We start from the raw sequence: 12,174 nt of genomic DNA, 5'->3' as shown, positions 1-12,174 counted from the left end.
GTAACGATGCTTCGTGGGTGACTGTTGTTGATGTGTGCAGAGGGTCCCTGGTTCGAGCCCGGTGAGGGGACGGACTAAAGTTATACTGTTACATTTACATACCCTACATTACTCATCTCATATGTATATACTGTACTCGATACAGTATATATCTTGCCTATGCCGTTCTGTACCATCACTCATTCATATATCTTTATGTACATATTCTTTATCCCTTTACACTTGTGTGTGTATTAGGTAGTAGTTGTGGAATTGTTAGGTTAGATTACTCGTTGGTTATTACTGCATTATCAGAACTAGAAGCACAAGCATTTCGCTACACTCGCATTAACATCTTCTAACCATGTGTATGTGACAAATAAGATTTGATTTGATTTGACAATAAGCCAAAATACAGTGAGGGAAAAAAGTATTTGATCCCCTGCTGATTTTGTACATTTGCCCACTGACAAAGAAATGATCAGTCTATAATTTTAATGGTAGGTTTATTTGAACAGTGAGAGACAGAATAACAACAACAAAAATCCAGAAAAACGTATGTCAAAAATGTTATAAATTGATTTGCATTTTAATGAAGGAAATAAGTATTTGACCCCTCTGCAAAACATGACTTAGTACTTGGTGGCAAATCTTGGTTGGAAATCACAGAGGTCAGACGTTTCTTGTAGTTGGCCACCAGGTTTGCACACATCTCAGGAGGGATTGTGTCCAAACTTTTGGCTGGTACTGTAAATGTTTGAGGACCGGGTTTTGTTTTTTTCTGGATCCTATTAGAATGACAATTGCAGAGAAAGGGACAGAGCAACAACTCTTACAATTCCAAATATTTAATCCTGCAAGATACTTAATTATACAGTATAACTACCTTTTTTTGTCAAAGCAAAGATGCATACATTTGTTTTGCTTGTGCTACATACATCTACAGTATATCGGTCTATATTGGTATGCTAATACTAGAAAATGCCCAGTGCGCTACTATTGTGAATTTTTTGTTGTTGTTATAAATATATTTTTTAAATTCAGATTCTTCATGGGGTGCTGCAGCACCCTCACCACCCCTACTTCCCGCGGCTATGTTTGAAATCATGATTTGTCCAAATAACCATGGACGAAAAATCCAAGCACCGGAACTATTTCTGCTAGTTAGCTATCAGTGTCCATAGTATAAAGACAGTTATAAACTGGGTGGTTTGAGCCCTGAAGGCTGATTGGCTGTCAGCCTTGGTATATCAAACCGTATACGGGTACGACAAAACATTTATTTTTACTGCTCTAATTACATTGGTAACCAGTTTATAATAGCAATAACGTACCTCAGGGGTATATTTCACTCTGCGTTGGACACAGCCCTGTCGTGCATATGAACAGTCCTTAGCCGTGGTATATTGGCCATATACCACACCCACTCCTGCCTTATTGCTTAAATCTACGGTACCATTTATGTTTACTTGTCTGCCCATGAGAGATTAGGAAAGAAATAACACAAACACACACTCAAAGAGGGCTGGGCACTCCTCCACATTGCATGATGTTATATTGCCCAGTGACAGCTGTCCACTTGGAGGGCTTGAGTTCCAGAGACATATCAACTTCTCCTTCTCACACAATCATGGGTAGTATATGGGGCTTTGGTGATAAAACGGATGGCACTGTGATAGACTACATCCAGTTTGCTGAGTAGAGTGTTGGAGGCTATTTTGTAAATGTCTTGATCATGCCTACAGCGTCATTGCACAAAATGGTACGCAGCACCCTGTGGATATGTGTGCAACAAAAGTTTAACATTCATCTTCTGCTACCATTTCTGTCAAGCCGTCTACACATACAGTTTGATGCATACGTTCGATAAATCCAACACATGCACCACAGAGAACTCACTGCAACGCAATGGTGCAAGGTAGCGTTCCATTGGAAATTCATGTACTTCTGGTGTACCAAATGCAATGACACTGTCAGTGTGTTCGAGGAGTAACATATTAAAGCTTCTGTTTGACAAAGCAGCCACACAGCAAAGTGAATCTAGATATGATCAATGAGCTATGTATGATAAGCACATTTCAAGAGGGGGCCAATGGCCCTAGGGGCCTCTGTGAGTACCTACAAGTGAGTTATGGATCCCATACATTTGAAATATGGAAACATATTGTAAAAATAAATAATCAAATAACTATCAAAGATCAATTGATTGTGTAAAAAAGTGTTGTTTTCGTTGAATTTTCCCACGGAATCATAGACTGATCGTATGTCCCTGGACTACATGCGTCTGAAAAAAGGATTAGACCTACATACCCATCTACAGGACAAACAGTGCTATTGCAAATCCGCCATATATACTTTCTATATATGGTCACGCTTCCGGCACAGCATTAGACAAGTCAACTTCACGCTATGCATTTCATGCCACATAAAGAAAGTTTGTTTTTTTTTAACATGAGAAATATGCTTATTCCAAAATGTATATTTACTTAGCCAGTGATATGCTATTGTGTTTTAAGCATATAAATCCATAATAGTTGTCCTAGGGCCTATAATGAATGTATGGTGATAGTGTGAACAAAATAATAGGTCAATTCTAGTGTTAAAACATGTAACACCCAAAGACAATATACTTAAGGCAAGAAAATGTGCTGATTAAGGGACATTTTTAATTATCATCACCATCAATAGCAGCAGCAACAATAGAATCAGAATACTCAGAATCCCAATAACCATTTAGATAATACAATACATTCTGGATCCCAAAACTTTGGCTTTATACTTACCAACGTCCCGTTAAAAATACCATGATTCTTTTTCCGGTTTCTTTTTTCCCTTTCGAGTTTCCAAATAAAACAGCTGTGCTTTGTGTGAGTCAGCATCTTTGCATGCTGTTGGTACAAGTATGTCTGGTCCCACTACGAGGATGATGCAGGTTGCAGCGCTTACTTTTTGTTTGTGTTTAGTGAATGGAATCTCGAGCCCGAAGACCATCCCGGACATCTCGATAACTGGTGTTAGTTTCGAGGACCATTTGAATGGAGGTCATGCGACTCTAAACGAAATGTTCCGAGAGGTGGAGATGTTGATGGAGGACACGCAGCACGTACTGGAGGAGGCTGTGGATCAGGTAAATGTTCCATTCAGCTATATGTAATAATACACTGTAATTCAATAGGCTATTTACAACTATCCTTTAATTATTTTTAATAGCAGACTATTTACAATACGTTTTTAATTCCAGGGAAACGTTTGACGTTGTGGCCATGGATAGAGCCAGGCTGTGTGTTTTTATTATACCTGATTAATAGCCCGTAGCCTGCTTTCCTTGTAGTCTACTGTCCCCCCCCCACACACACACATCAGTTGTTGGTAAATATTAATGTACTGTATGTCTGTATTGTACTTTAAGTGCTATTTAATAAATGAAAGGATTTAAATTGTATGTTGCATGGTCTATCATAGAACCAGAGATATGAACTGTGGAACAAACAAGATGCGCTCACAATTTGAATGTTTATCACTTTTTCTCATAGATGGTCAATGAGAGTGCCAAATCATTGCTTAATATACAGGATTTGCTTCCAAACTACCACAATGAGACCAGTACATATAGGGACAACAGGAACCACACTGTTTACATGGCGGAGAGGATTGACAAGGTAGGTGCACTACAAACAGGGTGAGGTAATGATGCAAGATTGTGTGGATGCATGTCACAAGTCATCAACATGTACATTTTATCTGGATGTTTTATATTCTAGAGGGAGATCAGACAACAATGGTTGGTTATTTTGACATTAAATGTTTAGGTTTTCTGACAAGGAAAGTATCTGGTTTCTCTTCTAGGAAATGGACAACAGAACAGGGGGGACTCACTTCCAGACCCATATCGAGATCAATGGCCAATGGAACGAAGTTGATCATGTGAGTTTGTATTATATATATTTTTTGATTTGTTAGGTGCTGAAAAAAGGATCGCAAGGAGTTTATTGCAAACCAGTTTGAGGTAAGAGGTGTTTCAGCTTCCAAGTCTGCAAACAGCTGGGTACTGATCATCAGAACAATCCCATGACAGTTATTCTATTCAGACAAGGATGTTTGTATATGTTGAATAATAGCCAGATGGAATGAGGTGAGACCATAGCAGGGTAGTTGAAGAAACCGAGTTAGTCACTGATGACTACACAGATGTGATCTCACACTCCATAACCTCGTCCCCACGCTAGAGGACGTGTATGGTAATTAAAACCTTAGATGTTTCAATATTATCTCAGGGAATTTTTAGGTCAAAGTTATCAAAGTTTGATCTCCTGAATATGCTGGAATTGAAGTGCAATTGATCCCAAACCTGATGATATGTATTGTATGGATACTATGTGATATAGCTAAGTAAGTTTATTGAGGTGGAGCATCAAGACAATAATTAAGTCAATTGCTATTCCTCTAAAACAAATGAGTACTAGAGAGCCTAGAGACACCTTTCTATCCAAGGTGAAGCCTGTTGAATAACTTAAACCCAGCTGTTCTACCATTGCCTATTTTCTCTGCTCTTTTGTTATTTAACCTTTTCCTCATCGAACAGCTCATTATGCAAGGAAGGAGGGAACTGGGTACAGTTTGTTTTGAGACTGAAACAATGTATCCTGTTGCCCCAGTTTCAAACCAGTGTTCTTTTCCAAGTCATTTCTCAGCTACTGCAGGAACACTTTACAACTTTGTGAATAGATTGTCTGTCTGTCTTTTATAATGAATGAGATCATAGTGTATTTTAAAGAGGTGGCCATTTACTTTACACTTTAAAAAAACATGAGTACACCAATATTAAGCCATTATTCCACAGACTGTTTCACCATTGGAGATTTTATGGCAGTGTTTTGATCTTTTGCCTTTCCTGGCATCATTACAGAATGTGGTTGAATTAATAGACATAAAAAATGCATGGAAACAGCCTGTTGGAAACCTCAAAAGACGTGCACTTGGGTCATTTTACTTTTTTTGAAACTTGTGTCTACTTAATTTTGCTGCTGTGTGGGCTGCTCCACAGAGATGCGTTTGGTTAAATATTTAGTGAGGGGAAAATGTTCTGCTTTGGAAAAAATGAAGAGCAGCCCTATGCACAGTATGATGCCTAAACAGCTGTGCTTTATCAACAGAATTACAGGGTATTAGGGTTGGTGAGCAGCATGTCTTCCCCAGTGTCTCCTCCAGTCCCCCAACACTGAGTTATCCCGTCTGGTGAACTGGGAAGCATTTTTTTTACTGAAGCTTTTGCAGAGATATTTCTTATGTTTTAATGTCACGTGCACAAGTACAGTGAAATGCCTTCATTGCAAACTCCAAACTCAACAATGCAGTAATAATCACAAAATAATTACAGAAGGTAGAACAAAAACACACAAGAAATAAGAACATTATAAAGCAAGAAGCTATATCCTAGATATGTATTGTTACTTCATGTGAGCTTAAGGGGTTGGCTGAGATGGATTTGAGTGGTACGCGGGCGAAGGAAATTCTTACTGTTGATGGTTGCCAGACTGCTGTTAGTGACACAACCCACATCTGTCTAGACTAGTCCAGGCTGCCATGGAGATGGAAGGCGGGGATGTGTGTTTGATCCTGCCTGTTATTTGATACAGTACATGTCTTTGTGGTTCAATGGAGTGTAAAAGAGATTGAAACAAAAACACATCATAATACACTGTGCATGCTCACATCTTGACTTCCCACAATGGAAATAATTAGGTAATGATGGCGCACACCACACACAGCCAATGTTATGAAACAATAAAGGGTTCAGGTTTATTCATGGCAAGTGAATCGGGTACTGTTTGTGTAGTGAAATGCTGTATTCTCATGTTGCTAGGTGTGGGAGAAGACCGTGTTAGGCATATCCACAGACCCGTCAGGTCTCCATTCTCAGTAGCCAAGTGCTCAAGGCTGACAGACTTTGGGAGCTCTCTGACAAAGTATGTTGTTTTTGTAAGCCTGCTGAGTTTCTCCGACTCCACATAGCATGAAGAGATAAAGTTAATCACGAGGTTTAGATGACTGATTTTTGGCAGAAGCTGTTTCCTCAGGCCGATGGAGGGCCAGTGTTCAGTCTGTAACAAGAACACCATTTAACTGGAATTTCTTGATTTTTAGCCATCCAATCCATCTGTACTCAATGTAAAGGTATATGCACATCCCTTAATGAGCAAAGCATTTGTGTGAAAACAAATGTTGTGGAAATTGGACAGGTTAATAAAACAGGGAATATAGGTGTACCTGTGTGGGAGGGAGGTTGGATGGTGTGTTATGTGGATGCTGGTTGGTCCTGTCTGAATGTGATTTCTCTTACCAGGAATGCATGCTTGATGAAGATTGTGGTAAGAACAGTTACTGCCTATATGAGATAGTAAGCTCCAAGTGCCTCCCCTGCAAAGATGTTGATATGGTGAGTCTTTTTTGGGGGGATTAACATCTTATTTTCATCCCAATCCTGAGTCAAAATTCAGCCTTACATTGAGTTGAGAAATGGAAACAAAAGGGATGTAAACAAATGCAATGAACCCAAGTTAGTTGTGTACTTCTGATGATATTCCAGATCTTGTGAAGTTCTAGATCAGGGATGGGCATCTTTGATGGGGGTGGGGGCCACAAAAAATCAGAACTACTAATGAGGGTCAGCAGTGGCTTGTGGGTCTGCGTACCCACATCAATACACTCCAATTGGTCTGCGGGCCATCCCTGGTCTAGATTATGTCTCTGATTCCCAGCTTGTTCCAATCACAAAAACTATGACCATTACTAATGTGTTTTTTTTTATTTTTTAGACCTGCACAAAGGATGAAGAGTGTTGTTCAGACCAGATGTGTGTGTGGGGACAGTGCACTAAGAATGCCACCAAGGGCAATGCAGGCAGCATCTGTCAGTACCAGAGTGACTGTAAGCCAAAACACTGCTGTGCCGTTCTCAAAGGTATATGGTCAAACACAAACCTATCTATTGAATTAACTGTTCAAGGTATTGTTTGTGTTAAAGTGTTTTGTTACTTACTTACTTACTTTCTCTCCTGAACCCATGATTCTAAACCTCTTGAAGCTAGGGGGCACTATTTTTATGTTTGGAAAAATAACGTTCCCAAAGTAAACAGCCTATTTCTCAGGACCAGATGCTAGAATATGCATATAATTGACAGCTTAGGATAGAAAACACTAAAGTTTCCAAAACTGTAAAAATATTGTCTGAGTATAACAGAACTGATATTGCAGGTGAAATCCTGAGAAAAGTCTAATCAGGAAGTGACTCTTATTTTGAAACCCCTGTCTTTCTATGCAGCCCTATTGCCCTTTTTTTTAAACCTTTATTTAACCAGGCAAGTCAGTTAAGAACAAATTCTTATTTTCAATGACAGCCTAGGAACAGTGTGTTAACTGCCTGTTCAGGAGCAGAACGACAGTTTTGTACCTTGTCAGCTCGGGGGTTTGAACTTGCAACCTTCTGGTTACTAGTCCAACGCTTTAACCACTAGGCTACCCTGCCACCCCATTGAAAGGGATATCAACCAGATTCCTTTTTTCTGTGGCTTCCCTAAGGTGTCTACAGTCTTTAGAGGTAGTTTCAGGCCTTTATTTTGAAGAATGAGCGTAAACGTCCACATTGCGTAAGTGGTCAGTTGTTGGCTCTCAGTGTGATTTTTGTGCTAAACAGAGAGGTAGCCATTTTTTTTCTTGTGATGAGTTGTCCTGGCAGTGGAGAAAATACATTTTCCTGCAGTTCCACACCTTTTGCCTTGACTTAATGCCATGTTCATATATCTGGGTGACTAACAAACTGAATGGGGGCCCCCTGCAGGTCAGACCACCTGTGCAAGTGCCCTGGGTGCCTGGTTGTTAATTAGCCCATGTCAGCTAACATTTTTAGATAGCTGGTTATTTAGCTGACATGGGCTAATTGAGTGACTGACATAACACAAGTAAAACTGCTGATGCACTACCATATTTGTAAAAAAATTAATAATAATAATTGGGAGGGGGTCCCCTAGTGGCCAAGGGACCCTAAGCGGCCTCTTATGTTGCTTATTTGTATGAGACAGACATGAAACACAAATGTAACAACTTTGCTTGCTTCCAACGACACATTTTGTCATTTAATATATTATCTGGATGAATATTTTTCTAGGCTACCAAATCAGCATTCCAGGTGCACTGCACAGCACAGCTAAATATTTAGGAGCATATGTGACCAATACTGTTGCAAATTAGAGCCCAGCCTGTACCCACTTCATTCTTTCCTATGAGGTTCATGCATTCCCCTTCCTTGTCTATTATGCTTTCTTCAACCCTTGTCCCCCTCTTACGATCCTCATCTCCTCTGCTTCCCCACCTCTCTCTCTCTCTGTCCTTCTCATGGTGGTTGCAGAGCTGCTCTTCCCAGTGTGCCAGCCCAGGCCGGATAAGGGTGAAGCGTGCAACAGCCACCCTAACTTGCTGATGGACATGCTGTCCTGGGACGTGGAGGGGCCGAGGGAATACTGCCTCTGTGCTGGTGGACTCCACTGCCAACCCCATGGGTGAGAGCATCTCTAATCTTCATAAAACAGCTGTGATTGTTGCAGATGGGTCTGTCAGATTTTCCCATACAAAAAAAAGAAAAACAATTGCAATATATTTTTACCACATTAATTAGGATGCATGTTATATATTTAAAACATTTTAAATACATTCTGACATATGTAAAACATATCACAAAATATGTTAAATGTTTCGGAAATGTATTTTAATGCATTTTAAAATATTTTCACATGTAGTTATCGATATACAGTACCAGTCAAAAGTTTGGACGCACCTACTCATTCCAGTAGTTCTCTTATTTTTACTATTTTCTACATTGTAGAATTGTGAATACATCAACACAATGAAATAACACATATGGAATCATGTAGTAACCAAAAAAGTGTTAAACAAATCAAAATAGATTTCAGATTCTTCAAGTAGCCACCCTTTGCTTTGATGACAGCTTTGTACACTCTAGGCATTCTCTAAACCAGCTTCACGAGGTAGTCACCTGGAATGCGTTTCAATTAACAGGTGTGCCTTGTACTTTAAGACGTGAAGGTCAGTCAATGTGGAAAATTTCGAAGAACTTTGAAAGCACTATGAAGAAACTGGCTCTCATGAGGACCGCCACAGGAAAGGAAGACCCAGAGTTAGCTCTGCTGCAGAGGATAAGTTCATTAGAGTTAACTGCACCTCCGATTGCAGCCCAAATAAATGCTTCAGAGTTCAAGTAACAGACACATCTCAACATCAGCTGTTCAGAGGAGACTACGTAAATCAGGCCTTCCATGGTCAAATTGCTACAAAGAAACCACTACTAAAGGATCAAAAAGAAGCGACTTGCTTGGGCCAAGAAACGCAAGAAATGAACATTAAATCAGTGGAAATCTGTCCTTTCGTCTGAGTCCAAATTTGAGATTTTTGGTTCCAACCGCTGTGTCTTTGCTTGACACTGAGTTGGTGAAAGGATGATCTTCGCATGTGTGGTTCCCACTATGAAGCATGAAGGTGTGGAGGTGCTTTGCTGGTGACACTGTCAGTGATTTATTTAGAATTCAAGACACACTTAACCAGCATGGCTACCCCAGCATTCTGCAGCAACACGCCATCCCATCTGGTTTGCGCTTAGTCCCACTATCATTTGTTTTACAACCGGACAATGACCCAACACGCACCTCCAGGCTGTGTCAGGGCTATTTGACCAAGAAGGATGGAGAGCTGCATCAGATGACCTGGCCTCCACAATCCACAAGTTTGCAAAGCTGTCAAGGCAAAGGGTGGTTGCTTTGAAGAATCTCAAATATAAAACGAATGGATTTGTTTAACTTTTTTTTCCTTGTTACTACATGATTCCATATCTGTTTATTTTAATGGTTTTGATATCTTCACTATTATTCTACAATGAAGAACATAGTAAAAATAAAGGAAAAATCCTTTAATGAGTAGGTGTGTCAACTTTTGACTGGTACTATATTGTTGTTTAAATAGACCGCTGCACCACTCAGGAGGCCACTAAGGCACTGCATCGCAGTGCTAGAGGCGTTACTACAGACCCAGGTTCATTCCTGGGCCGTGTCACACAATTGGCCCAGCGTCGTCCGGGTTAGGGGAGAGTTTGGCCGGGGAGCTTTACTTAGCTCATCGCGCCCTAGCAACTCCTTGTGGCCGGCCGGTTAGGCGGGTCATGTTTAGGAGGACGCATAACTCAATTTTCGCCTCTCCCGAGCCCTTTAGGGATTTGCAGTTATGAGACAAGATTGAAAAAGTGGGGTAAAATACAAAAATAAAAAAATATCTAGATTAAAAGTTAAATAATAATAAAAACAGCCTAGTGATCTCAGGCAATTTGTTTTCATTATTTAATTAAGCTGGAGGCACTAGTTTTTGTTTTACAACTTGAGATGGGGAGAAAAAATGTTTTATGAAGTTGAATGTGCTATTTTTGTTAATTTGGTGAAATAAAATGTTTTTTTGTTGTTTTTTTACTCACTATGACAGATCAAATTGTCACTGCCAAAGTTTTGGCTTGGTGGCCCAAAAACATTTCTCCATTGATCAATACATAAAAAGTAATTTCAAAGCCAAATTAGAATCAACTTTGACTAATGTCATAGCCATCCATTTTACAATTTAATATTGTAAGGCATGACATGAATTTCAGCAAACGTATTTACGTGACGTGTTATATCAAACTAGGCAAGTCGGTTAAGAACAAATTCTTATTTAAATTCTTATTTTCAATGACGGCCTACCCCAGCCAAACCCAGACGACACTGGGCCAATTGTGCGCCGCCCTATGGGACTCCCAATCATGCCCGAATGTGATACAGCCTGGAATGGAACCAGGAACTGTAGTAATGCCTCTTGCACTGAGACACAGTGCCTTAGACCGCTGTGCCACTCGGGAGCCATATTGAAATGCCTATGGGTTTTACTAACTTGTTATTTTTTTATTTTTTTCAGACGCGGATCCCTGTGTGTGAACTAGGTGACCATCAGATACAGTGAAGAGGACTAATTCCTTTAGATGAGACATGGTTGTGTGTTTTCTGGAAACTTCTGACTGGGCTCTAGTATCGGTCTGGCATTGTTAGACAGACAATGGCCGAACCAGATGAAAATGGGGCTGACAGATGTGTTCTCAACCACATCAACTAACCAAGCAAAGCACTCATGATGTAATTTGAATAAATAAACATTTTTCTTGTATTTACTCTCCAGCTATTACTATTGATATTACAGGGCAGTGCTATTATTTATATATATATATGTACACACACTAGATGGCAGCATTATACACGCATCTGATGTCCTGTTTTATGTTGAATCCTCTCTGTTCTTTAGTTGTGACTCAGACAGTGATGCTTGAGGTAGAAATACAACATTCTGTTGACTCTGTATGTAGGTTAATCTGGTTTAACAGTTGCATTGCACACATACATGCACGTCATAGGACACATTGGGAAGGGTCACATTCTGGTGCTAATTGAAACTTCTACCCAATTTCAGTTTCCAGTATGATCAGGGCTGGAATATACAGTACCAGTCAAATGTTAGGACACCTACTCAGTCAAGGGTTTTTCCTTCTTACTATTTTCTACATTGTAGAATAAGAGTGAATACATCAAAACTATGACATAACACATGGACTCATGTAGCAACCAAAAGTGTTATACAAATCAAAATATATGAGATTCTTCAAAGTAGCCACCCTTTGCCTTGACAGCTTTGCACCCTTTGAGCATTCTTTCAACCAGCTTCATGATATAGTCACCTGGAATGCATTTCAATTAACAGGTGTGCCTTAAGTTCATTTGTGGAATTTCTTTCCTTCTTAATGTGTTTGAGACAATGGTGTTGTGACAAGGTTGGGGTGGTATACAGAAGAGAGCCCTATTTGGTAAAAGACCAAGTACATATTATGGCAAGAACCTCTCAAATAAGCAAAGCAAAATCATTACCATTACTTTAACACAGGAAGGAGAGTCAAGTTGTTTACATCCCTGTTAGGGAGCGTTTCTCCTTTGCAACGTCTCAGGTTTTGAGGGAAGGTGCAATTGGCATGCTGACTTCAGGAATGTCCACCAGAGTTGTTGCCCGATAATTGGATGTTAATTTCTCTACCATAAGCAGCCTCCAACGTCGTTTTAGACAA

The 12,174-nt window shown here is 39.8% G+C and overlaps 1 protein-coding gene across 2 annotated transcripts; it reads left to right on the top strand.

The window, feature by feature from the left end:
- The first annotated feature begins 2,818 nt into the window (after positions 1–2,818).
- dkk3b (dickkopf WNT signaling pathway inhibitor 3b) lies at positions 2,819–11,228 on the top strand. Of its 2 annotated transcripts, XM_029643843.2 has the most exons (7): positions 2,819–3,106; positions 3,513–3,638; positions 3,826–3,903; positions 6,323–6,415; positions 6,795–6,939; positions 8,383–8,533; positions 10,983–11,228. In XM_029643843.2, the coding sequence occupies exons 1-7, from the start codon at positions 2,882–2,884 to the stop codon at positions 11,005–11,007; spliced, it is 843 nt and encodes a 280-aa protein (XP_029499703.1). In that variant the 5' UTR covers positions 2,819–2,881; the 3' UTR covers positions 11,008–11,228. The 2 variants fall into 2 exon arrangements, with proteins under 2 accessions (XP_029499703.1, XP_029499705.1); XM_029643845.2 differs by lacking the exon at positions 6,323–6,415.
- Positions 11,229–12,174: the final 946 nt, after the last annotated feature.

This window comes from Oncorhynchus nerka, linkage group LG9a (genome assembly GCF_034236695.1).
Source record: "Oncorhynchus nerka isolate Pitt River linkage group LG9a, Oner_Uvic_2.0, whole genome shotgun sequence".
NCBI lineage: Eukaryota > Metazoa > Chordata > Actinopteri > Salmoniformes > Salmonidae > Oncorhynchus > Oncorhynchus nerka.
Note: the sequence above shows the minus strand (reverse complement) of the source record. Positions and strands in the feature narration are given on the sequence as shown.